Raw genomic sequence first — 26904 nt, forward strand, 5'->3', positions numbered from 1 at the left:
ACAGATCCTGGAGGCTGGCCCCACCCAGCCCAACCATGGGCTCCAGGGCTGGGATGCTATCCCCAGGGGCTGGCTCCTGCAGAGGTCCCCTCTGGGCTCCAGTGTGGGGGTGCTGTCCCCAGGAGGCTGGCTCCTACAGCAGACTGCTGCCTGCCTCACCTGGGCTCCTTCACAGTCAGGTCTAGACTGCGGTCTTGGGAAGCCTCGTGGGGGCCAGGGGCGCCAGCATTCTCACCAGCCTCCTGCTTCACCTGCGCCAGGGGAAACCTGACGGAGGTGACCTGCTGCCCGCTTCCTACAGGGGAGGGGATGGAAGATGGGTCAGAGGGGCTGAAGGCTGCACATGGGCACAGACCACAGCACCCCCCTGGAGGGAGGGCAGCAGGCCGGGTGGGCCGGGACCCAGGGAGGCCCCTCTGCTGGTCAGCCATTCTCCTCACTGATGTGATCACTTTCGACGCTTGCCCCTGTGTGGCAATTCTTCAAGTGATAATTATTGCAAAATTATGTCAAAGTTGTCCTGGCTCAGGGCCTCCTGGAGGAGAAGGGCGGGAGGATGGGGAGGGGGCTGTTGTGGGGGTGGGGGACCTTCATTTGCTCCACCAACTGTCACAGTCAATTTGTGGGGCTGCCGCTTAGGCTTTTATTAAAGACTCTGTTAATGCTGAGGGAAAGTGGCAGATCTGGACTGGGAGCGGCTCCTCCCCAGGTCCCTGGCCCGCGGTTGCCGGGCGACGGCCAGAGCACTGAGCATGCCCGGGAAGGGCGTCTGCTGTGTCAGGGCGATGGGAACTGACAGCCAATCAGAGCGGTTCAAGCGGTGTGACCTCGCCCGTCAAGCTGTCCAGTGCAGGGACACAGGCCCGCCCTGGCCAGCGGGCTGGGTCCTGGTGGGAGCTGGGTGGGTAAGGCTGCAGGCGACCCGGCAGGCCAGGGCCAGGAGAAGCCGCTGACAGGGCCGCGTCCACCAGCTTCCTCCACAATCCCCCAGTGACTGAAATATTAATTTGCCCCAAGGCGCTCCAGCTGACAGAGAGCTGCTTCACAGACGGCAAGTGGCATTTTATTAAAAAATAAAAGGAAAAGGCCCCCTCCCCTTCTCTTGACCTTTCTTTTGGGGGAAGGAGGTTTTTCTAAAGAAAACAAAGTATTGACAGTCTGGCCACCGAACCCAGGGTGGCCCTGGAGTGTGTCCTGACTCAGCCTGCAGGGGTGTGGCCAGCTAGGACCCTCCACACCTGGCACAGAAGGTGGGTTACTCCACACTGCCACCCGGTACGAGTGTCCCTCTGGTACCACATGCTACAGAGTTTTCAGACCTCAGGCGTCCATGTTCCAGCAGCTCTCTGGAGTCCCTTGCCAACGATCCCCAGGAAAAGATGGCCCAGCACCCCCAGCAAGCACTGACAGCTCTCTGCAAGGTCCAGGCAGAACCCAGCAGGGCCACAGGAGCACAGCATCCGGGCCCAGGGGCCAGACTGCCGAGGGCCAAGTCTGGACTTCACCACTTCCTAGCTACGTACTGGGGACAGACCACGCCATTATGTCAGCTCCACGGGGCCAAACTTTGGCCTGTCTGATGTCTGCCTGCTGCATCCCCAGCACCTGCTCCCTGCCTGGCTCTCAACAAGCACCCTGCAAGCTGCCCTTAGCAAGCATCAGCAGTTGTTGAATGAATGAATGAGTAGAATTCACCTCATCCTAGACAGAACTGCACTCTTTTCAGGGGTTCAACGATTACTAATTGCACAGATGAGGGGGACAGGGAGAGTGAGGAAAACAGAAAAGGACTCCCAAATCCAGAGAAAAACAGCAGAAACATTTAAAAAGAATAATTTAAGAAATTGTATATATAGAGAGAGGGAGGGAGGAATAACTAACCCCCTCAGTGAATCCAAGTGAGGCAGAAGATGTGACTGGGTGGCTCCAGCCCTGCACTGTCCAACAGGCAGCCACTGGCCAGGTGTGGCTATATTAAGAGTTAAAATCCAATTTCTGTCACAAGCATTCAATAGCCACATGTGGCTAGTGGCTGCCATGCTGAACAGTATAGCATAGAAGGCCTCCATTGTCTAGAAAGTTCTACCAGGCAGCACTCACTGAGGGGGGAGCCAGGGAAGGGTGTCCCTGGGCCTTGAGTGGCTATCCAGGTGTGAGGTGTGGTCACCTCACCACAGGGCTGGACTCACATCCCCCTCCAGGACAGCTGGAGAAGACCCTAGGACACCGCGGACACTGAGCAGTCTCTCATCAGGGACAGACTCAGAGTGGGAGGATGAGCAAACAGGAAGGGAGGGACCCTGCGTGGCCCCCAGAATGCCAGGCAGCCCGGGACCAGGGATTATTGTAGAAGCAAGAACTCCCTGTGGAAAGCAAGCAAGGACAAGGGGACCCACAAATAAACAAATAGGATAGAAGCAGAGACCAGGCAGAGGTGGGGTGGTGGCAGGCCCGAGGCTTGCGTGCAGGGACCACACAGATGCCTTCTCCAAACACTCCCGTTTTCTGCTCCAAAACCTGAGGCCAGGGAGTTACCGGGTCGAGAAAGTCTTCGCTTCCTGGGCAGGGCCCAGCCTGCTCACCTGGGTCAAAGGTGGCAGAGGGCTTGAGGGCAGCTGCGGCCAATCTGGCCATCATGGGTGAGATGAGGCCCTTGCTTGCAGAGATCCTCTCCATGATGGAGGCAGGGGGCACTGGGACGGAGGCAGCTGCCGCTGGGGCGGAGTCTCCAGCTCCGGAGGCGACCAGAGCAGGTGTGTCAGGGGCCGCTGCGGCTGCTGCCCCAGAGGACACGGCACCCAAAAGGCTAGGGGCACCCACAGGCAGGGAGGCGCTTCCACGGCCAGCAAGGATGGGGAAGTAGGGTGTGGGGGTGGGCAGGCCAGAGTTGGAGAGGGCCAGCGCCAGGGGGATGGAGCCCGGCAGGCCCTGGGGCAGTAGCCCCGAGATCTTGCTGTTGGGAGGCTTGGTGGCACCGGGCACAGCCTCAGTGGTGGCAGTGGCGGGGGCCAGGGAGGCGGAGGACTGCTGGCTGGTGGGGGAGGCGCTCAGGCTGGAGTTCTTGCTGCTCAGGGCAGAGAAGTCAACCAGGTCATCGTTACTGGACTCCTCGTGCTCTGTGTCCTTGGCGCCCAGCAGCGAGGGCGGCAGCCCCAGCACGCCCGAGGAGCGGATGTGACGGCGCTCATGCTTACGCTTGTGCGAGGTCATCTGGCTGGTGGAGGTGAAGGTGAAGCCGCAGCCGGCTCGGATGCAGTGGAAGTGGTTGGTGGCCTTGCTGTACACGCAGCCCTCATACTTGCACTCCTCGTACTTGTAGAACTTCTTGAAGCCGTCCTTGGCGTAGGCATCGTCCTTGATGTGGTAGCTCTTGTGCTTCTCAATGTCACACTTGTTCTTAAAAGTGAATGTGCAGCCGGGGCGCCTAGATGGGACATTGGGAGCCTGTCATGGGGCTTCATGGGGTGCAGAGGAGGCCCTGCCCTGCTCCCACTGTGGCCCTGGAAAGGACAGCCTCCCAGATGGAAGACCCAGGCTGTGCACCAAGGCAGGGCCTCTAAGGAGATCTTAACTCCTGTCCCTGCTCTGTTGGTATAGCCCTAACTGTCCCATTAGCGTAGTTTCCTGCCTTCCATCCCTCCTCCAGCCCAGGAAGCCTTTCCGGCCAGGCCCCACTTACCTGCAGTGGAAGTGCGTGGTCTTCTGTCCATAGAACTGGCAGTCAGCTGTGCCACAGTCCTCAGTGGCTCGGAAACGCTGGAATCCGTCATTGATGAGCTGAGTGTTCTTCTTGTGGAAGTTCTCATGAGTCATCACATCCGACGTGCTCGTGTACACCTTGTTGCAGCCCACCTGTGCAGGCGGGAATGGCGGTCAGGAACTTGAGTCTAGTACTCCTGGGCTAAGATGGCCACTCTGCTCAGGGAAGCTTCAGCACCTCCACATGTGACCTCAGGTCAACACAGGAACTGAAGCAGAAGACCTCTAACAACCCCTGAGGTCACAGGGAGAGACCAAGACCTGCCTGGGCCTGGCCTTGCCCGTGCCGAGGGTCAGGCTATCTTTAGAAACCCCAGATACTTTTCCACACAGGGGAGGGAGCCCCATCCTGCAGGAGATGGGTGTTGAGTCCCAGTCTACGGCCCTATGGCCCTACCTGGGACAGGGGCTAGACCCTGGAGGCCAGGAGGTCACCTTGAGCCCAGAGATTTGCTTAGTGGATGGTTCCTGGGCTTGGGCCCTCCCACCCCACCCCAGCTGGGCCAGGCAGGCAATGTTGCCATATTGAGTAAAAAACAGTGGAATCTGAACACTCTTGAAGGCTGGCCTGTGCCAGTGTCTGCACCATCTCAGAGCCCAGAGGGCGGCCCCCCTCTGCTCGTGGCCCAGGTTGTTTCACGGGGGCCATAACAACCCCTGACAAATACTGGGGGGAGGCTCAGCGGCTGCTATTTGCAACCCAAAGTCGCTCCTCCTCGGCCTGACACCTTGAAAAAGCCCAGACTCTGTGTGGCATTAAAACAAAGAATTAAACAAAAACCTCCTCAGGAATCATTTGCAATGCTGCTCTTGGTGTTAAAGCCTGAAAATTGTCGGTCTGTATAAACAGCTCACTGAATTTCATCCACACCAAGTATGGCCATGGAGAAGGCCCCGCCCTGGCCCACCAGATACTACCCAGGCTTGAGCCCCCTGGACTCCTGGTCCCAGTCCTGAGCCAGAAGGAGGGGGGCTCCTGATCAAGTAGGACCCCTGCCCATCAGGGCAGCTCTGCCTCTGGGGTGGGGGCTTGAGCAGGGGAGGGCCCAAGATGGAGTTGTTTCCAGGTCCCAGAGCTGCCTGGGCCTGAGCAAGACCAGCCGGGGGCAGGCCTAGGCACTGGGGAAGGGGGTGGGCAGCACCTGCATGCAGTGGTAGTGGGTGCTCTTCCCGTTGAGGTGGCAGCCGTGGTAGTAGACGCTGCAGTCGTCCAGGGGGCTGAAGCGCATGAAGCCATGTTGCAGGGAGTTGTCACGCTTCTTGTGCATGTTATAGTGTCGGATCACATCCTGCTTACTCGTGAACCTCTGCCGGGAGACAGTGGTCAGCCGGCAGGAGCCTGGGCTCCCGCGCTCTTACCAATGTGCCAAGAACACCTGAGCCAGCTGCTGGCCCAAGGGTCCTCAGGTATCCTGGTAAATCACCCTGCTTGGGGTGGAGGCTGCTCAGACTGTCCAAGGTCTGTTCCAGGCACACCATCCCCAAAGACTCAAGAACCACATCTTTCTCTGACCTCCCCCCAGGCTCCCAGAAGCCAGGCCCAGGAGCGCGATAAATCAGGGCAGGCCTTAAAGGCAGGGCCTCTGGCGGGTGACAGATCATCCTCAGGCTGTAACAGGCTGGGCTCCCTGGTGACACAGGTATGCAGGCTGCCTGAACTCCCACCTGGCTGACCAGCTGTGCTCTAAGTGGCTTTAGACACAGTGACACTGTCTGAACTTCAAGGTCATCATCTCTAAAATGGGGTAGTAATACCAACCCGCCAAGGTCACTGGAAAGCATCAGTTAGGTGAGGTGCACAGGCTGACTGGCTCAGTCCTTGGTACATGGTCTACTCTCAATGAAAGGGAATTATGATTACCAGGATGTAAATGGCTCTGAATCTTAATAGCTGCTTTGTCAGCAGGAATCAGAGACCATTGACAGGCTGGTAGATTATCTGGTCTATGCCTACCCAACTCAAGTTCAAGTGGCCCAAATTGAACTAAGAACCCTGGTCCCACTTTCAGGAAGAGCCTCCAGGCTGTACTGGTGGGCAGGTAGCAGAGCGGGGCCCTGTGCAGCTCATACCTGGTAGTTGCACTCGGGGTCAAGGCAATGGTAGTGCTCCCGATACTGGTAGGCACAGTGGATGTGGCCACAGTGCTGACTGCCTGAGAACCTGAAGAGATGAGGGGTGGAGTCAGGCCCTGTCCAGGTGCCAGCCTCAGGGAGGCATCTTTCAGGGCCCTCACCTGAGCAGCAGCCTCTATGTGCTGCTGGGATTCCAAGGGCCCTGGACCCCATGTGGGGATGTGGAGGGGCAGGGATAGAGAGGCCTGGGAAGGTCAGGGTGAGTGACTGAGTCCACGGGAAGCCAGCCCTGCACAGCTGCATGCCTGCTGCATCAGCTGGGGAGTACCACATAGGGCAGAGTCCTGGCCTCAAGGTGGGGTAGGAAGAAGCTGGGGCAGGCTGAAATTCCCAGCAAAGAGGGACAGACAAGGGAGGGATCTGGAATGGGAGGGACAGTGGGGCCGCCACGGCAGCCCAGCTGCTCTTTTTGCAGGTAGCTGACTCCCACCTGCCACGCTCCATCCAGCTCTGGCCAGGTGCTAGGGGCCTGGGCTGGGCCAGCCAAGGGTCTTGCTGCTGAGAGGCGTTAAAGGGCTCTCCCTGTCCTGGGCTTTTCCTGACACTTGAAACAGTCCAGAGTCATGAATTTTTAAAGCACGGCATCTGTTTGGCTTCCTGTGGCAGGGAGCTCACTCTCCAGCCAACTCTGCAGCCAGGAGCTCGTGCTGCCTGGCCACCGCCTGCCTTCCAGAAAACTCTGTTTCTTCCCAAGGCCCAGTGAGCTGGGATGTGGTTCTCACAGGTTCAGTGATGGCCAGCCCTGCGGTGGCCACTCTGGAGAGAGGACACTATGACAACTGTGGAGAAGGTGGCTCATTCAGCCTGCCCGTCCCCCTCCCAGGATGATGTGAGAATGCAGGAGAGTGAGAGAAATCCCTATTGTAGGGGGAAATCCACTTGCAAATAAATATTAAAGCTGAAGCTGCCAAAAAGGCCATCTGCTGAGGTACTAATAATGATGATGATGATGATAATAATAATAATAATAAGACAGAACCAAGCAAAGCTGAAAGGACAGAGGGACATGGAGGTAGAGAGATGGAGGTGGACAGGAAGAACTTGGATGATGGGTCCAAAGACAGATGCCAGGCCTGGCTCCTGCCACATGCTGCCCCACAGACACCACAGCATGGGAGGCAGGGTGGGGTGGGGGTGGAGATAGTGGCTCATTTCGGAGGATTTGCTGCAGTGAAGGCTCTTCACCTACCAATCCTGTAGCCTATGGGATAAAAAGGGGTGGGTCTGGAGTCATGTGGTATCCAGGCCAAGGAAGCCCACTGGGCTGAGACTGTGAGGACAACTGTACACACCCCTTCTCAGCCCTGACAGCTCTGCAGTGGCCGGTGTCCTACCTCAGGCTCCGTATGAGGGCAGGACCTGGGCCCTCTGACCCTGAAGGAGGTGCCTTCCCCTGCAGCCAGGACCTGTGTTGGGCCCTGCCTGCACCTTGGCCCTATTTGGGATATAAGTCATGTGAGGACTGTGTGGCCTGGACTACCCCAAAGGGGCTGGGGGAATTTGGTGATAGAAGTTGGTAGAGGTGGGAGAAGGCAGCCACCTTGGCCCTGGCAGTCAGATGTCAGATGGATGGTCTGAGTCTCCAGGCACTCCTGGCCCCCCACCTTCTCTCCAGGGCAGGCTCCTCCCCAGGGGCCTACCTGGCAATATATTTCTGGTAAATGTTTACATCTTCGGTGACAGCTGGTTTATCTGTGGGCAATCCGTTCCTGGTGAGAGACACACAGGGCACAGCCAATTAGTGGACGGGGGTGGCCTCAGCCCCAGGAGCGTCTGGTGGGCAGCTCCCTGCCCTGGGGCCCTGCCTTTCTCTCCTTTGCTCTGCATATTCTGAGGCACTAAGGGTGGGACTAAGAAAGTCCCTTGGTAGAAGCAGAGGTTGAATGAGCCCAATTCTGATGAGGGCGGAGCACTTGGGGCAGGTGGAGCTGGAGGGCTCGGCCTGAGGCACAGGCAGTCTAGGGTTGGCTGAGGCACCCAGCCTGGCCCTCTGACTCACAGGGACAATCAAGAGGCTATTGGCTGAGGAGGGCACCAGTCCCCGGTAGGGAGGGCTGTGGGGGAGACAGGGCAGCACTGAGCAAGGGCAGTGGGACAGAGAGAACCCCTCCACACCCTCAGGCCAGTGGGTGCTGACAAGATCTGCCTGCAGGCGTACCACGCCCTAGGGTCTGGGGGCTCCTATGCTGGTGTAGTGGAGAAAAGGGCTTTGAGGAAGGGTCTTGCTCAGCCCCAGATGATCCATTGTTTTATCATCCAGACTTTTCCTCTGTCCCTAGCTTAAGGCTGAAAAGGTGTAGACACGCCCACCCCCATCCCCTACCTAGGAGTGAAGGCCAGTGGCCTGGACCCAGCACCCTCACCCCTGGAGGTCAGTGTTCTCAGCCAACCACGAGCCTGCCTTGGGCAAATGAGGTGCCCACCGTCCCTGGGATGCATGTAAGCAAATGTACAGTGCACAAAGCACCTGGTGTGGAAGCGTGTCAAGGGAGCACAGGGGGGCACAGTGTGCGGGTCCAGGGCACAGCGGTGATGCAGGTGCAAGAGTAAACATGTGAGCTGTGTGCACCTGTGCACAGGTGAGCATGTGGAGCCCTGGGTGCTTGGTGGATGTGCACAGGGTGGCAGAGTTTATGTCTCCAAGTGTGAGCCTCACACACGGGGATAAGGCCTCCCACCTAGCCCAGCCCTCGGGCTCGGTGGCAGTGGGAGGGGCATGCCTTACTTGACAGTGGAGACGGTCCCCGTGGTGATGGAGTCTGTTTTGGAGAAGGTTGACTTCAGGTACTCGGGAGTGTTGAAGGACAAGGAAGCAGGTGGCTCAGGCCCTGGCCCAGGAGTGCTGGGAGCACTGGGCACACTGGTGAGGGGTGCAGGAGCCAGGCTAGGGGCAGGTGGAACCTTGGTGGGGCCCGGCTTCTGGATGCCCCGGACGTCGTACTTGGAGGGGCGCCCCACCTTGCCTGTCTTGAAGGCGATGGCCCCGCCCATGTCGGGGCTGCCCTCCCCGGGTTTGAAAAGGTGCAGGTACTTGACGTTCTCTAGATCGTACTTGGACGGCTTCTTATAGGTGCTTCCATTCTGGGGCCGCAGGTTCTCGCCCGTCTTCAGTTTTTGGATGAAGAAGTCATACTTGGAGGCACGGGCCACCAGGTTCTGCATCTGGACGCTGCTGTGTGATGGCAGGGGCAGGATGGTGGCCTTGGTCTCCAGGTGTGCTGTGCTGCTGGGCAGCCGCAAGCTGGGCAGGGGGCCCACTACCTCCTTGCCCACCCTCTCCTCTGCCTTGGTTCCATGGGCTGGCCACGAGAGCTGCTCTCCGGCCTTGAGCTTGCGGATGTACTCCTCGTACTTAGAGAAACGTGCCCGTTTGCTGAGGGTGTCTTCGGAGGTGGGTGGCAGAGAGGAGGTGGGTGGCAGAGAGGAGGTGGCTGTCTCAGGGGTGGAGCCCCCGTGCACCTTCTCAAAGCTGATCTTCCTGGCCAGTTCGTCCCTTGTGTTCTGGTCATCATAGCCAAACATGCCAAGGAACTCGGTCATGGTGGAGGCTGCATAGTCCCGCAGTGAGGAGGCCTCACCTACATGGGAGGAGCGGGTGGGTCACTCTGGGAGGGGGCAGGGGGAGGAGTCCCTCCACTGCCAGCCCCCACCCATGGAGGGAGGGGCCAGTGTGGGGAGGGGGTGGAGCAGGACATGATCTATGGACATTTGGCTCACTTGTTAGGTTTTACGACTCTTAAATTAATTTGTTTTAAAAAAAAGTAATTAATACTGGGGTAAAATAAAACGAGTTCATCAATGCCAGGAAAATCAATTTCCTAAATGTTCTGGCCGATGGCTTTTCAGTACATTAAACAAAGTTTCATAAATGTCTCCGCTCTCTCGCCTTGGCCTAATATGAAAGAGAAGTCATTTTACTGGAAGTGAGGCCAGAGCCCGACCTGCCTGCCGGGAGGGGGCCAGTGAGAACAGGGCCCGGGACAGGTGAGGATATGGGCAGTGGCTGGGCGGTCAGGAGGAAGCCCAGGGGCTGAGGGCGATGTTCTTGGTGGGGACAGAAGTGGCCTGGCTGGAGGACCTACCCTGACGCCCACAACTGGATGTCTTCAGTGGATGAGGGGCTCAGTCCTGGGCTCACCCCAAAACTCCCTAAGACCTATCCTCTTGGCCTCCTCAAGCCTTCCCAGGCTGCTTATGGTCCCAGACAGCACAGATGAGAGGGCAGGGGCCAGGCCTACCAGACTCATTCAGGGCCCCCACCCAGCCAGGGTTTAGGACACAGATGAGTCCTCCAAACTCTCTTGTCGTCCTTCAGTTACTCCTACTCATACACAAAGCTGTGTCACCTAGGGCCCAAGTACTGCGCAGCCATCCTTACCACTATCCCCAGCCCGGGAACACTGAGAAAAGCCTGCAGTGACCTCCCTACAGTGATGCGAAAAAACACACATATGCACATACTCACACACATACACTCGCACACACAACCAGTCACGGTCCCCTAACACACCCAACAACAGCTGCACACTCACACACATACCTCACACTCTCACATACACTTATACACACATTCACACAGACGTGCAAGCTCACATTCTTGGCTATTTTCCCAAACTCTACAGACACACACATATAATAAGTCCTCCAAATCCTACACCCAGCTCCCAGGACAAGTCTCAGGATGCTGGGAGGAAGACAGTCCCACTGCGGCGCTGAGGTCCTTCCCTTCCACATGCAACCACACACCACAGGTGGTGCGGGGTCCTGTCCCCGTGAGCACTCATTCCTCCACTGAACATGTGCTACACCTCAGATCAAGGCTGGGTGCACACAGGACAATGAGACCCACCTGGGCCCCGGGGGGCAGTGTGCTCTCTCCGCTCATGTGCAAGCCAGCCCACTTGGGCACAATTGAGAGCAGCAGGACCTCAGGGGGAGGGGGGTCTGCTGGGGCAGGGGAGACCACTTAGCAGGGTGTGCAGGGACAGGCTCTGAGCTCCTGGGAGAGGCTGGGACCCCACTAGGTAAGGAAAGGCTGCCACCTGGGCCTCAGGCAGGCAGAGTGATGCATGGAAACAGCAGACATGTTCCCTGAGACAGGGCAACAGGTCAGCCACTGTCCTGACCTCAAGCTACACAGGGTTGGGGGCCCAGCCTGCTGGATTCAGTAGCTCAGGGACCAGGGAAAGGGGCTATAAATAGCTGGAGGCAGCTGAACTCTCTCTATATATGGCAGAGAAACAGAGGGTTTTGAAGGGCAGGCAGCTCGGAACAGGGAGGGGGCCAAGCAGGGGTCCCAGTAACCTGCATCCCTGAGCTCCTGGGCCCAGAGTAGATGGCCTGGGGGCCAAGCCCATGGTGGGCAGCTGGGGCTCCAGCAGGCTCTTTCCAGTGCCCAGGGCTGAGCTTCTGTCCCAGGTGCTGGGCTGGGTTGTGGGGGGCCTACAGTGCCCCAGCAATCGCAGCCCTGCTCCCTGCCAGTTCTCAGTTCCCCTGGAGGGTGCCGGCAGGAGTTGAGGTCCGCTCACCTCCCCTGGGCAAGGTGGGGTGTGGGAAGGGACAGTGGCCCTTGTCGTGTCCCTCTCCTCTGTTCAGGCCCAGCACAATCACCTTGTGTCTGGGAATGGCAAGGGCTTTTCCTATCAGAGGAAACTGAAGGTCACACTTTTCCTCATTGATCTTGCAATGTTTGTTAATTACTCTGTCACTGATGTGGCGAAGGATAATTAAACAGCTCTGTTTATATCTTATATGCATAATTATGTGGCTGCGCAGGGCTCCCCGCACAGGGAGGAGATGCGCCCCTTGCTGCAGGGGGAAGGGGGCAGGGAAGCGGGCAGGGAAGGCTCAAGGCACCAGGCACCAGCCTGGGAGGGAGGCTGGGTAGAGAAAGACCCAGACTCCGGGGCTCTAAGTCCTAGTGGTGTCCCCCTTGCCTGCTCTCCCCGGAACAGAAGGTGTACAGGACTGCTCTGGGTCCTAAGGACAAGGAGACATCAGAAAAGTCAGCCCTGAGCCATCTCGTGGGAAAGAGGTCAGCCAGAGGACCATGTCCAGGGCAGCTGGGTGTAAGGGGATATGCTGGCTGGGCCGGTGATCCTCGTGGCCCTGAGCAGTCCTGCCTGGGAGGGCCGGGACAGAAGCTTAGGAAGGAGAAGGCTGAGGGGTGGGCCAGGAGAACAAAGCCTAGCCCCGGCATTCAGAGAAATCTCCCTCCTATAGTTCACGTACTGACTATTCTCCTCCCCCTTGTGGCCAGAGACTATGGTCTCCGACAGGCTTGCCCCTCTGCAGGTGTGTGTAAACAGTGCTACCCACCCACTAGCTGTCCTCTCCTCTATGCTGAGTGTTTGTCCGTATGTCCATCCTATAATCCATGTAACCCCACCTGTCCATCCATCTGTTGTTTCTTAAAGACCCCATGGTATAGCAGCCCACCACCACTGGGACAGCCCTACCTGACTTGCCCTGGGCTGCCCCCATTCCAGTTCTTGCCTTGTCCCCACCCCCAGGAGTCCCATAGGGCCAGATAAGGTGCTGGAACTTGGAGTAGGGGTGAGGAAGGCTCCCTGAACACACTGCCCCTTTCCTGTTAGGCCTCCCCAGGGATGGTGCCCTGTCCCACCATCGCCCTCCCTTCAAAGGCCAGACACCCACCTGAAGCCTGCCTGGCACTGGGGCCACTCTCATCCTTGGAGGCCACCGCATCTGAGTCCTTCTCCTCCAGGACGCTGCCATCCTTGGCGGGTTCTTCCGTGTGGTCTTCCTCATCGCTGCAGCCCTGGGGCTGCACCATGTAGACGCCTTCGGGTGGCAGCTCCAGGCCCTCGCGGGCAATGCGGCCCAGCACAGGTGCAGGTGCTGGGTCCTCGCTGTACTCTCCATTGACCCACTTCTCGATCACTGCTCTCCTCTTGTCTTCCTCACTGCGGGGGGCCCGGGCCACCCCAGACTCAGGGCCACTGCGCTCTTTGTCCCGGGGCCGCAGTGGGCTACCCTCAGCATGGGAGCCAGCCTCTGCCCCCTTCTCCACCACCACCTGGCGGCTCAGCTTGGCGCAGATGGCATTGAGCTTCAGGCCACCCTTGCGCTTGGCCGCCATGGCGGGCTTGCCTGCTGGCGGGTCGGTGCACCGCGTGCCTTCAGCTGCAGAGACGAAGGAGGGATGGAGATCAGAGGTGTGCATGCCAAGCACAGCCTGGCCACCTAGCGGCCCTGCACCCCCTGCCACAGGTTCCCCAGTGCTGCCCTGAGACTGCCCGATATGTATTGGTCTCCCTTAGTCTCCCCAGGCTCCTGGGACAGAGTTCAAGAATCACTATTCTCAGAACCTGGTACAGTGCCTGGTACAGAGTAGGTGGTCCAAGGTCTAGTGTGTAAATGAACAAATGGATGAATGGCTCTTTAAATACATGGTGCAGTCTTTTGAGAGGGAAAGTGCCCTTTGACACATGAGAAAAACATAGCCTAGGCAGGTTAAAGAGCTGGTTGTGGGGTCAAGTTGGCAAGTGACAGTGCTGCATTGCTGATGGCCAGCTCCATTAGTGAGCCCACTACATCATCACATATCCTTGGGCAGGAGTCCCTGGGTGCCAGGACCAGCCTCTGCTAACCTCTAGCCTTACCCTCCCGGCAGCACTTGGCTGGCACTTCCCCACTTGAGCATCCATCCCCAGGCAGCTCCCCTGCCATGCCAGGCCCTAGGCCCCACCTAACTCCAACCTCCCTGCTCACCAGAAAGCAGAGTCTCTCTTTTGCTCCCAGCTACCCAGGACTCTCCTGAAGGCCTCTGATTTCTCAGTTCCCTCCTGGCTGTCAGGGTCTTCCTCAGCCTTGCACAGCTCACTCCCTGTCCCCCAGCCTCAGTAAGAGCTGTCCAAGCACAGTTCCTCACAGCCCCTTCTGGAGCCACTAGTACCTATCTTAGGACCTCACTCTCCCTCCTCTGCCTTGGCCAGCTCCTGTAGCCCCTGAAGGCCTCACTTGCCCTGGAACGTCCTCCTCCCAGCCCAAAGAGCCCCACTTGGAATAGGCTGGGGTTCCTTAGATTTCCAACAGGGAGCACAGAAGCTGCAGCCATAGCGCCTAATCCCTGAACTTGACAGCTTAATGTTAACAGCCAGATACCCTAACCAGGCTGCTTGAGGGCTTCCCTATTCTCATACACGGCTCAGCCTAACCTCCGTCCCTGATCAGGGCACTGAGGGTCTTGAGGCAAGCCCACCCATACACCTTGGGATTCGCACCAAAGGCTGGCAAGGGTGAACACACACAGTGACCCCACGTGCTTATCTATCTGTCCGCCTGCCTGTCTGTCCCTCCATCCATTTAGTGAGGTCCTACTGTGTGTCAGGCCCTGTGATAGAGCTGGGAACAGGGCAGTAGCCCTGGCAGATAGGGTCTCAGCTCACAACCATTTTGTATATAAGGAGCCCCATCAAAGTGTGCTTCTCCACAGTCTGGGTCATTTTGCCATCACCAGAGAATGGACATGTCCAAGTCTTCGTGTAGGTCCTAAGGCTAAGTGATGGCAGGGGCTCTGCTCCGTAGATCCACGGTCAGAAGGGACCCCACCATACTGCCTCAGCACCATAAACACGCACATACCTGGAACCCAATGAGGGGCTTACAGGAGTGGCAACACCTATGTCTATCCAGGGGCCTCACCCCACAGGTAGACTTGACTAGCACACACCAATAACCGTCCCCTGACACACACGAAGCCCTGTGGCCCCAGCCATATCCTTGCCTTACACCCAGTTGCCTGTATGTATGTCTGCACCTGACCCATAGGGAGCGGGATGATCCCAGCCCAGTGTGGCCCTTGATTTAGGGCCTTGGACCTTTGTCCCAGCTGGATGCCTACTCTACCCAGGTCTGTGCACACGCTCACGTCTATGTGACCACACCCAAGTCCCCACACGGACACTGGGCTCCAATCATCATACCATCCCACTCAGCCTTGGGGCCAGCCAGCAGTTTCTGTGGTACCAAGTTTCCTACAACGGGCCTCCAGGGAGCAGGCCTCACCCTGTCCCCCTTGGCCCCTGCCCTGGATGGGGAAGGGAAGGATGGGAGTGGGGGAACCCACACTATTTTTACCAGGAGGTAGGTAAGCAGCCAAGTGTGTATGGCAGACGGCAAATGAATCTATAAATATTTATCCTAAGGAAGGGGAAGCAGAGGCTCCCAGGGCTGCACTTGCTGCTGGTGACACCCCCTCCCTGGGCTCCCACCCATCCTGGAGCCTCCCTGCACCTTGGCCCACCCAGCCCAGCCCACCCTCTCCCGATCTCGGCTGTGTGCCTAGCTCAGTCCCTGCTTGGGCCCCCACCAGCTGCGATACAGCTGTGTACCCAGGGCCCACCCCCAACCCCCAGGCCCCTTTGCTCTTGCTGACTCCCCCCACACCTGCCCTCCAGCTGCCACTCTGCCCCAGCCCACCTGTCTTCCAGATGTTGCCCTCCCTCTGACTCTACTGCGGGTCTCAGGGGTGGAGGTGGAGGGAGGTGCGTGGGACTGGGACATTGGCAGGCGGCAGAGGCAGGACTTAGGCTCGTAAGTGCCAACCCGGGGGTGAGTGCAGCTGCGGGTGTGAGCTAAGGTCTTAGCTATCCGCTGCCTTCTGGGACAGCCTGTGGGGCCCGCTGCCCTGTCTCTCCGTCAGGACCCCGGGATCTACAGACTACCCCCCGCACCCCCCGTGGGCTGACCCCAGACTTCTGTCCATGTAAACATTCCTCTGACTTTCTTCCCCAAAATATAAACGCCGTGGCCAGGCCTCAATGGAAGGAAGCCATCCGTCCCCGGCCCTGTCATTGCCCCTTTCATCTCCTTCCCGCCACCAGCCAGCCTGCTGCTCTATTTACACTGGACACTTCCTCTGGGAACAATGCTGCCCAGGGGGCCCGCTTGGACCAGAGGGTGGGAAGGCAAGGGGACTCCTGCTCTGCTCACCGAGGGACAGGACAAGGGCAGACCCTGGAGGCCAGGGGAGGGGAGTCTGGGGGAGGGGCAGCAGCAGTGGCTCCAGCCAGGCCTGGGATATTCACACAGGCAGAGAGCCTCCTTTGCTCCTGCTCCTCAACCTCCAGCCCCAGTGGCTTTGGACCAGCCAGGGGAGGGAGGTGGCACAGGACCAGGTCACGGCTTAGCCTCTGTGATCAAGGCCTGGCTCTGCCCTTGCTAGCTCCAGCCCTAGACCAGCTCTCTCTGTGTAGAAGAGCCGCTGGGCAGTAAGGTGAGAGGGCACCTGTCTATACCCAGCACGTGGCCTGGTGGGCACAGACCTTGAAAAAGGCAGCGGAGCCCTGGGAGAGGTGCCCAGGCCAGGAGATCTCACCGGGTCCAGAAATCAGGAGGTCTGGGGCAGTAGTGGGGAAAGAGGGAGAGCTCTCTTTTGGGGCACTATCAGGGGACCTATAGTGACTCAGTGGAGCAGGCACTGTCATCGTCCCGTCTGGAGCTGTAGACTCCCCAGAGCCTGTGATGCTCCTGGCCAAGAGCTTGCAAAGGCTCCTGGACCAGCTCTGAGAAGTCCCAGACCTCCTTGCTGGGGTTCTTTTCACCCCCTGCTCCATCCCCACCTCACCCCCAATTCCTGTTCTCATAACACGGAGCCCCTTAAAGTGTTAACTGAGATGGGTAAAATGGTGCAGCAGATTGCTACAATAAATAATTTACTGATATTTATAAATATTCAAATCAGCCGGCTTCAGAAATCGAATGAAGGGAGGGCCTCGGGAGAAGAGCCCCGTTATGGCATGAATCTCCTCACTCCCTCAAAAGGCTGAGGAGGCCAGGGCTCCTGCCAGTTCTGAGTGGGGAAGGGGGGGCTTCTGCAGCTGGGCTCTTTGTCCCCATCTCCCTGCTCTCTAGGGAAGCTGGAAGAATTGCCCCTTCCTCACCTGGTCAGGGCCAGGCCCTCTGTTGCAGGCAGCCTAGGCTCAGGCTAAGAGAGGCCCATGCCCAGTGCCCTGGGTCTCAGAGTTGCCTGTCCTGCCTTGGGGGAGGCAGTCCCAGGGGGTGGGCAGCCTGGCAGCCCCTCCCCAGCCATGAGTAATGTGTTTCGGGGCTGGGCTGCCTGTCAGCTACCAGGCTTCGGGTGCTTTATGGGCTCTGCTTGGTGGCTCTGAACTCCCTGGTAGGAAATAAAGTTCTCCCTGCGCGTCCCTTCTAAACATTTCACTCAGTGGAAACGGTGTTTAAGAAAAATGAGGACATATTTCTTCCTAAGGATGCAGTATCCCCTTGGGCGGCCTAATGCCCGCTGTATATCAGGAGGTGGGAGGCAGGGGCCAGGAACCAGTCCCATGGGGTGGGCCGGAGCCCCGTCTGCCCACTGCCAGGCAACTTGGGGGGTCACTGTGTGGCTTCCCTGGCCCATGGTGTCTGGAGCCCTACAGCAGCTGGCACCTTTGGAGCACCTCCTCTGTACCAGGGACTGTGCTGGGCCCATGATGGTGTCACTTCAGTGATTCCTCTAGCATTCCCACATGGCAGGTTGTCCTGTCCCTGCTTCCAGATGAGGAAGCAGAGGCAACAAGCAAGGTTGTAAACAGCCCACTTCACTCACAGTGCTGGAGCCTGACTCCCACCAGGTTCAGATATCCAAGATCGTGGTCTTAAACACACACCCCCCCCATCACCCAGCCTCCCAAATAAGTGTTCTGGAGTCGCAGGGGTATGCTTCCCTCTGCTACCCTCTAAGAACATGAATTTGATAGGCTACAAGCCCCACTTCTGGGGTCTTGTGAGTATGTCCTTTCAATACTCTCTGAGCGTACAGACCAGGCCCTGAGCTCAATCTTGAGGCTACAAAGTGAGCATGACAGGCAGCCCTGGTTCCTGCATTGTGGACCGTTCAGTTTAGGTGAGGGAACGGAAGTTTACAATTCATTACAAGAGCCATTCCCATGGCCAACAGCACAGGTGCCACAGGAGCAGCAAGTCTGGAAGTGAGACAGGCTTTTGGATGTCTGCTCCTCTAAGCCTCCTCCCCGCCCGTACCATGGCCCATCTCCTTCTGAACAGTTCCCTCCCCTCATCTCCTTTAGCTGTGGCCCCTCCCCCAGCCAGGACACGTCCCCTAGGAGTGGGGTGTTCTTCCCTCTTGGGCCCAATCCCCAGCTCCAAACAGAAGGACCTCCAAGTTTTATGGGGTGGGAGGAACAGCTGCTGCTCCCCAGCTGCCCGACCCCTGGTCCTCAACAGCTCCAACCTGGAAGGGGTGCTAGGCTGTGGGGCCCCAGCTTGCCCCCCTTTGTTTATTTATTTATTATGATTTTTTAGTCCAGTTAAAAGGTTTACTATCCAGACGCGTCTAAGTGGCCTCACTTAGCGTAAGTAACTCTATAAATCAGAGGAACTGTTAGCATCCACCGCACAGGCTGGCTATCAATCTCCCCCAGGTCACAGCCAAACAGGAAGGGGAGAAAAAAGAGAGTTACCACCCAGGGGAGATTTAAAACACACACACACGAAGCAAACGCACATAGACGGCGTGCATGCCTGTGTGCACACACATTCTCAGGCATCTCTGTGTTTGAACAATCACACCCCGCTCACACCCCGCACACGTAGGGAACTAGAAATGCTACACGCAGTCTTGGTGACATTATAGAGCACAGCCACAGCTCCTGCAGTCTCCAGGGGGGTCTGGGGCCCCAGGGCCAGGCTACCAGGACTGAGCTGTGCTACTGTGGGCAAGAGGCTCGAGGGCTGCAGAGAGGGTCTGCGTGCTCTTTTTCTCCTCTCTGCCTCCCACCTACCCATCAGCCAAACCCAAAGGGACTGAACTTTTCCCTTTTCGAAGTCCCAGGTAGGTACTTGGTTGGGAAGCTGGAAGCTATGGGCCATTGCAGTGGGGCAGGTTGTCACGTCAGGGTCCTCAATGGGCACATCCTAGACCCAGCATAGGCTCAGGAAGGTAACCTGAGGCTGCCATCCAGAGAACTGGAGTGTGCGAAGCTAGGACAACTTTCCACTGCCGCCTCTGCATAGCAGATAGGGAGCTGCTTCCCAGTTTCACTTGAGAAGGTGTAGCAGGGTGTCCATACAGCCTGGCCATAGCCCCCTCCAGACCGAGAAGGAGCTGAGACACAGCAGGGACTGGAGTGGGGGAGGAGGCGTCACCTCCGGGTCTGAGAGGAGGACACAGGCACGGTGGCCAGAGGTAGGAGACCTGCTTAGGCTACCTCCTCTGCCCGCTGGCCTGGAGGCCTCCCTGGCTCACCCGCCTGCTGCATCTCCCCATGAACTCTATTTCTCTTTCCTCTCCGAAAACAACTGAGCTGTAAATACTGTTTAACCTTCTCCCCCCTCCCCCCCACCCCCTCCTCTCCACACTATAAAAACACAAATATGCCATAACTCAGCTGCCCGGCCGCCCAGCCTCCAACATGCCCCGCGCCCGGGCCTCTCAGGAAGGTCATTACAAACGACTTTCCGATTCACTGCTCCTGAAATAATTTTGTGTATTAAAACCTGAATCTGCACTTTCTGGGGCCGAAAGCCTCGCTTAATTATGGCGGGTGTCCTTGGGACGGACAGTGATCCTTCACTCGCCAGCCCGCACTCCAGCCCTCCACCCGCCGGCCCGCCCCCCTCCCCGGGCCCAATCTGTTTTCAAAGTGTGTCTGTCCTTTATTAAATTGTTTTCTTTTCCACATTATCAGTTGCCATGGAGACCTCATCTCTCGGATTATTTGAATTTCATTATATCTATTGATTTGGGAGCATTTCATCTTTTTTATTGTTTTTCTGTCAATTTTCAAAACGAATAACCATCTAATTTGCGTCAGTGCTGATTATGTTTGTCCCTCAATAGAGGTCGGCAGCTGCGCTGGGGAAACAAATCAATGAAAAACCATCATAAAACTCCCCACTCCAGTCTCCAGGATGTGTGGGTGACATTCCACGCCTGCGAGAGACACACTCATCAGCTCCAACTTCGGCTACGGTGGCGGCTGCCCCGCTCCACGTCCGCCTCCTTTGGCCTTAATATTTAATTTTGCGATTTGGGGCATTATTAGTGGTGTTTTTATTAGTGCGTGTGCATGTGAGTCTTTGGTGGTGGGCTGGCTGTTTCATTAATTTGTGGGTGAGGCAGGGAACCCGGGAGGAAGGACGGCGGTCAGTGTCGGGGACGCGGTGCGAGTGGAGACACGAGGGGGAAAGCCCTGGAGGGGGGACAGGAACCCAGGGACGAGGAGAGCCCCAAGGAGGGGCTAGAAAAGGGGGACCGAGCTCAGGAGAGGAAAAGAGGGAATTCAAATTGCTTACTTTGTTGGTTTTTTTTTTTAATAATTTATGCAATTTTAAGCATTTATGTATAAATTTTTTAATAAGCCACCCTGGAGCAGGATGGCCATTAACATCCCAACGTCCTTCTGTCCAATGGGCTGGCGGAGAGGATCAATTTCTGAGAGTACTTTCCCTTTTTTATGACATGATAAAATGCTTTTAAAGCAACTTACACAAATATGGAAATTTTTTTTTTCCTGTCCCCTCTCCCTTCCCCTAACAGCCTTCTTATCCACCAGGGAGGGGAAGGTTGTGCGTGTGCATGCGTGTGCGTGCACACACACACACACATACACACTCCTATACTCATGCTGTCTCTCTCCTGCTGGGGAGGGGGGCTGAGGGGGCTGGCAGGGAGACAGCCCCAGTTCTAACTGGAACTGGCCGCCTGTCCTTCTAACAAGGGCATAAACTTTCATTACCCATGCACGCAGTCAAAGACAATTTAGGGAAACGCACTGCTCAGAAAAGGAAAACCTCAGCGATTTGTGGCCTACACTGCAGTCATCTGGGGGGCTCCTGCCTCCAGCCAGAGGGAACCTGGTCCCTGAACCTCTGGCCCTGCCCAGCAGGAGGTGGGGGAGGGCAGGGGGTACTTCCATGTGGTACCCTTAGGGGTAGGCAGTCCAGAGCTGGATGGCAGAGACAGTTGGAGTGCAAGGGTCTTCCTCCTTGGAGGACCGTGCAGGCCTTGGGTGGGCTGGGCCCCCTCAGTCCTGCCCTCTCTCTTCACTAATCCCAACCAGACACCAGCCTTGAGGGCACAGGGCTCTTTCATTTCTGCCACTCCAGAACCAGCAACAGAGCAGAAGCTCATCTATGTGGATGGATGGACAGACATATGAAAGAGGACAAAAGGTGTTCTGAGGTTCCAGCCAGCGTCCCACTGATGCTAGGAGCAAGATGTCCTCCCCAGGCATCCCCGTTCCCAGGTCTGGGGCAGAAGTACCTCCAGGTATAGAATTGGGCCTTGGCCACTATCACCCTTTCCCTGAGCCCAAACCCTGACTTCCTTGGATGTGGAGGCAGGCCTGGTGAGGAAGATGGCAAGTGGCCCTGTTCCCAGACTTCAGGGTGCCTCTGACCTCTCCTTCCAGCTCCTCCTTCTGATGAGAGCAAAGAGAGACCTGAGGGTGATCCCTGCTTGAGACCCCCATTGGCTGATGAGGATGATCTTGAACCCCAGGGCAGGGTCTGAGAAATGTCCGACACCGCCACTGTAGGAGTGTCCAGCCCTCTGAGACCACACTCGAGCACCTGGGCTTCAGCAGCTTCCAAAGAAGATAAATTGACCCTAGAGACAGGCTCCTTTTAAAAGCTCACCACACTAAGCAAGTTTCCTCTGCGCTGGGCCTCAGGTCCTCATCTGTAACGCAGTGTGGCTTAAGGGCCTCTGTGGCAACGTGCCTGGCAGAGGGCTGCAGAGCACATGGTGCCTGCCATGACCTTAATAGTGACTCTGGGCAGAGTCTCCTCCTGAGAAGCAGCAAGGGCTGCTTCCTTCTCAGTAGCTGTGGGGGCAGCGAGGGTGGAGAGTCCAGCCTCGCACACCCTGCCTGCCTCTCCCCAGGGACCTGAGGGCCTTGCTCCTCCATTTCCCAAGCCCAGCTCTCTCCTGGCCCTGCTCTTGGGCCAGATACCTGCTCTAAGCCAGTCTGCCTGCTCAGCGCCAGCAGGAGCTGACCGGCAGGCAGCCCAGGAAGGGCCCCTGGCCCCTCCACTGCGGCAGCAAGGGAGCGATGCTGGCAAGGCCAGGCTGCCCCGAGCTCTTGGTGGGATGTGAGGGGAGCACCCACCCCTCCTTTTTTTTCTGTGCTCAGATCCCCCCCAACTGTCATTAAAATAACAAGTTTCTGTTACAATCTAAACATTCCCACATCACATAAAGGGTTATATTACACCCGAGTCACTCCTGGCCCGTGTTTGCACAGAAAAGCTCACGGCAGGTCCCCCCTCCTGACGAAGTGACTTATTAAAGTTTAAACAGTAATTAACAGAACAATAAAAATAAAGGGATGTTTGGGGAGTCATAGCGCACACAGGGTTTTTGGCAGTGCCAGCAGTTTTCCAGTGCCCTGCGCTGGCAGCAAAATGTGACTGTGAAGCCAGGGGGGACAGAAGATGGGGCCAGGGTTGGGCCAGGGAGACTTCAGACCCTGAGGCCTGTGGTGGGACGGCATGAGGGTTCCAGGGCAGCAGGGTGGGCATGCTGTGGGCAGGTGAGGAGGTCTAGCGTGGGCAGGGAACCCACAAGCCTGGGCAGGGAGGCTTCGGGAGGCGTCTAGGGCCTTGTCACATCCAGCCTCTGTGCAGACCTAGCACTGTGGGCTTTACAAGACCCTGCAGTTAATGATTGCTGGGGCTAGATCTCAGCCACTCTGGGCTTCTCTCCCAGTCAGCCAGGTACCTCTCCCTGCTACTCCTAGCTCCTATGGCCAGGGCACCCCCAGAACGCTTCTGAAACCACTGGCCCCCATTAGGCACGAGTAAAGACTCAGGTGTAAAGCCTTCTACTCCTCCTGGGACCGGGAGACTCTAAAGGGAGAGAGGGCGGCCAGCTAGCTAGGCCAGGTGAGCTCTGGGCGGGGAAGTCCTCTCTCCCCAAAGTTCATAGGAAGCTGGGCCTAGCAGGCTGGTTAAAGGCAGAGAAGCCCGGGGCTGGCAGGGCCTGGCTGGTTACCCTCAGCTTCACCTTTTCTCTCTCCATTACTCCAGCCCAGAGGCTCAGACACCTGGCTGTGGGGGGAGGCAGGGAGACGGGTGGGATGGCCAAGGTGCCACCCCAGCAGCCAGGCCAGGGATCCATCTGGACCTGGGCCAGCTTGTTTAGTGTGCCTTCCTCAGAACCTTGAGGCCAGGGAAGAAGGGACAGCAGGGACTGTTGGTGGCCACAATGAATGTGTTATCTTAGGGGTGGTGACAAACCCAAGCCAGCCAGCTGACAGACACCACAGGGCTGCTGGGCTAGCCCTGGCCCTCAGGTACCCCAAGCTGCCCTCTCACTCCTTCCCTTTCCAGGGCTGCCCTCTGGCCTGACAATATCAGGGCCATGGTCAGTCTTGCCCTTACTTGCCCACTGCCTATCCATGGGCAAAGGGTCTACACGGGGACACCTGAGAACCATGAGGAGGCCTTGCTGTCCTATCTGAACAAAGGAGTTTCCCTCCTCCTGGGCTTCCCCATCTCCCTCTGTGCCTCAGTGTACCAACCTGCCCGGGCCTGCCTGGGGATCCTCTTTCTGCAGCATCCCTACTCCACCCCACCCCACCCAGAGCCTGCTACTATCAGCAGCCTTGGCCCGGCAGCAGGCTCAGAAACAAGCCCTGGCCCTGGGCGAGTGACCCTGCCAGGCTCCCTTGCTGGCTTCTTCTGTGTCACAGTGGCACAGGCCAGTGTGAGCAGCTGTGAGCCAGGTGTGGAGGTGAGATGCTGGGCTGGGGCCAGAGACTCTCTCTAACCTCCTGTTTCCTGTGCCACTGACAGGCACAAGGGCATGTACTCTGGCTCTGGCTGAGCCCCATGCTGCCCGGTATGCCACTGCCTCTCACCAAGGCGTGGTGGGCACAGCCAGCCAGTAGAGTACAGGGCCTCAAAGACCTCAGTGCTGTCCAGGCTCCAGCATGTAGAACTTTGCCCTGAGGACGTGAAGGACAGCTAGCAGCTTTTCCTTCCTCTCTCCTGGGCAGAGCTCCTTGGGCTCCCTCCACCCCCAACACATGTACAGATGAATGACTCATGGTGAGGGGAGAGCGGAGGGTCGAGACCAAGAGCAGAGCACTCAGGAGGGGGGCAGGCGATGCTTCCCAAGCCTCCAGCTGCTCTGCTCAGGCTGCAAAGATCGACAGGAACTCAAACTCCCTCGCTGCTGCTGGAGGAGGCAGACTGAGTCACCCTGCTTCAAACCTGTGACGGAGCAGGGCAGGGGGTGGGGGTTGGGGGTTGGGGTGGTACCCTCGGGGTCAGGAAAAGGACTGGCAGAGGGTGCTTGAGTGGCACTGAGAGGTGCAGGTGGGGGCAGAAGCTCCTAAGGGGAATGCTCTAAGGTGGCAGCTGCCCATCCTCACCCACTGTTTCTAGAGCCCCCCACAAGGCATGGCAAGGAGCTCTGGCTGGACAGGTCCCACATACCTTGGGACGAAGGAACAGCTATCAGGGTGAAGGATGTCCTAGATCTGCACAGAATTTTAGACCTAGACAGGGACTGAGGCCCTAGAGGCTGAAGGACTTGGCAAAAACCCAGGTCACTCACTCGTCAGAACTAGCTAGATCTAGGAACCCAATTCCCAGTCCAACCCCTCTCACCCCAGCAGATCAAACTGCCACACACTTATGTTTCAAAGCAGAACTTCCTACAGCTGGAGACTGTTCCATGGCCCCTGGGCCCTGAACACCACAAGGGCTGTCCACTGGGGAGGATTCAAGCCATACACTGGTCCACTTGGGCAAGGACCCCAAATGGCTCTGAACCAGCACCTCCAGGTGAAAGGCCTGGGAGTCAGGCTCCCCAGCTCCCCAAGGGAAGCAAAGTGGAGGCTGTCTCTGCCCTGGGTAGAATGTGTGTGGCAAAGGGAGGGAGCCTTTCTCTTGCAGGGACTGAGACTCCCAAACTTTGTGACTTATGCCATGAAACAGAAAAAGGCCAGAGCTATTCTGGCAGTAGATGAAGGGCCCGGACTAGAGAGGCCCAGGATGGCAAGCACAGCCCCAGGAGAAAAGGTGGGAGGGCAGCAGGTGGCAGAGGGACACTGTGGATGACATGCCACCCCACCCTCCCTGTAGCCTGTTTCCACAATCCCCTTTCTGAGGCCGCCAACGACGATGATGACGAGGACATGAGGGGACTAATTTAGAAATATTTTTAAAACTGTGGCTCTGGCGGAAGGCTTTAGCAGTTGTCAGCCATCTGGAATAAGGAATTACAATCACCTCCCTAATCCTATATTCCCTAAACCCTAAAGCTGGTTAGTGTGAGGAAGAGGCAGCAGGTGGGTGGGGGTGGGGGTCTGTCCTAGAAAGGGCCAAAACTCAGGGAGGTGCCCTGGTGGGGTAACACTCCTCAGGGGTTCCAGGGGCCCAGGGCAAGGGCTGAAGAACCCACTCAGCTCCCCCACCCGCTCACGCACGCTCACTCCCTGGGCCACTCGCGCAGGGGCCGTCAGGTAAATTAGATCTGAAAGCTGACAATTTCTGACCATATTTCCTTGATTATTTCAAACAAATGCACAGCAGCCGCTATAAGGAGATTAAAGTGACATAAATGTCCCGAGTGGGAGGGGGGAGGGCAGAGGATTCAGGTCACCCCCATCCGTCCCCCGCCTGACAGACGCTATATCGCTATCCAATCCAATAAAAAATCCCCCCCTTTTGCTTTAATTAATTTTACAGCTAGCTTGCTTAATTACTTTCAATCAAAATCCTCCTGCCATCGCAAAATTAGAGATGGTTGAGCTCCATTAGCCTAAATTCTTCATTTCCATATAGAAAAGGGGCTGTCTGCAGAGCTGGCCTGGGCCCCTGGCAGGACAGACGCCCGTCTGCCTGCCCGCTCCTGTTTCCACTGTCTGCCCATCTCTGGCCTGTGTGTTTCCCCTCATTCTCTTGGACCCTGCTTCTTGGGTGGAGAGGAGCTGAGGTCCACAAGGGGCACACTCCCCTCTGCAGCTGGCCCCTTCCAGGATCCATGCAGGGACTACAGGGCTGGACTAAACTAAAGGGCCAGGGTTGGCTGTGGCTCTAGACCGAGTACTGCTTGTGACAGTGGGTATGGCGGGCCCTGGAATCCTGCTTCCCTGCTAAGGGCCCCTGCTGCTTCCCAGACAAGAGTCTAGTCCTCTGGCTGCCCAAACCTGGGGAATCTCTGCTCAATCTCTTGCAGATTGGTTTTCCTTCCCAGCAGGGCAGAAACACTCTCAGATTTGGATTTAGGCCCCAGTCAGTATAGACCCCTGGAACCAACGTCACCCAGGGTTCCCTCCGCTGACTGCTGGAGTCTTGCTCACTATCAGAGCAACTCTAGGGCCAGCTGTCTCAGTGGTGCCACAAGGCAGTGAAGCAGCCCCCACATACTCTGGCATTCTCCTGGGGGCCCCACGCAGGCTCCTCCTCCCCTCCTGTAACCCTGGTTCCCAGCTTGCAACAGCTGTTCCTCCACCCCCAGTGCGGGCTGGGTGGGTGGTGGGTCTGGGTTCTGTCCACATCCTGGGCCTGCACTGGCTCCCTTCTCCTCCCCTCCACCTGCCTCTTCTTCATAGCCCCCAACCCCAACTCCAGAAGCTCCACTTCAGGTTTTCCTGGCTACAGCCCAGAGTGTCACCACAGGGTCCAGCCCAACCTGGGCTCCAGCTGATTAAGGATCTGCAACAGGATGTAGGGATTACAGTAAAACCTGGCTCCGGATCTACAGGGCAGCAGGCCAAGTCCTGGCCCTGGGACTCCCCTCCCCTCCCTGGTCAGCATACCCCCCTACTGGCCCAGCTACCACTCCAGGGAAGAGGGCTGAGCTTTTCTGTCCCGCAGGGGCTCTTGGCTGGACTTTGGGAGTGACAAGGGACCAGGCCCAGTGTGGCAGGAAGGCTTGAGTAGGACAGGGTGGAAAAGAGGAGTAATGGTTGGAGCCTGCCCCGGACCCATTATGCTACTCTTAGGACAGGAAGCAGACATGGTCTTTCTTCTCAGAAAGCCAACATGGAGGTCAGATGTCCTGGGCCT

The 26904-nt window shown here is 57.4% G+C and overlaps 1 protein-coding gene across 9 annotated transcripts in view; it reads right to left on the reverse strand.

The window, feature by feature from the left end:
* The window catches only part of CASZ1 (castor zinc finger 1), a 143030-nt gene that overhangs the window by 11485 nt on the left and 104641 nt on the right, over positions 1-26904 (reverse strand). For 8 of the 9 annotated variants that reach the window (XM_053577298.1, XM_053577304.1, XM_053577303.1 and 5 more), the window contains 8 exons: positions 12550-13038; positions 8618-9470; positions 7533-7601; positions 5830-5920; positions 4902-5066; positions 3680-3852; positions 2583-3424; positions 160-295 (listed from right to left, as the gene is read on the reverse strand). In XM_053577298.1, coding sequence (XP_053433273.1) covers positions 160-295; positions 2583-3424; positions 3680-3852; positions 4902-5066; positions 5830-5920; positions 7533-7601; positions 8618-9470; positions 12550-13038 — 2818 coding nt within the window. The remainder of the gene's footprint in view (positions 1-159; positions 296-2582; positions 3425-3679; positions 3853-4901; positions 5067-5829; positions 5921-7532; positions 7602-8617; positions 9471-12549; positions 13039-26904) is intronic. The other variant, XM_053577299.1, reaches the window with a different exon arrangement.

Source organism: Nycticebus coucang, chromosome 22, assembly GCF_027406575.1.
Source record: "Nycticebus coucang isolate mNycCou1 chromosome 22, mNycCou1.pri, whole genome shotgun sequence".
In the NCBI taxonomy this organism is placed as follows: Eukaryota; Metazoa; Chordata; class Mammalia; order Primates; family Lorisidae; genus Nycticebus; species Nycticebus coucang.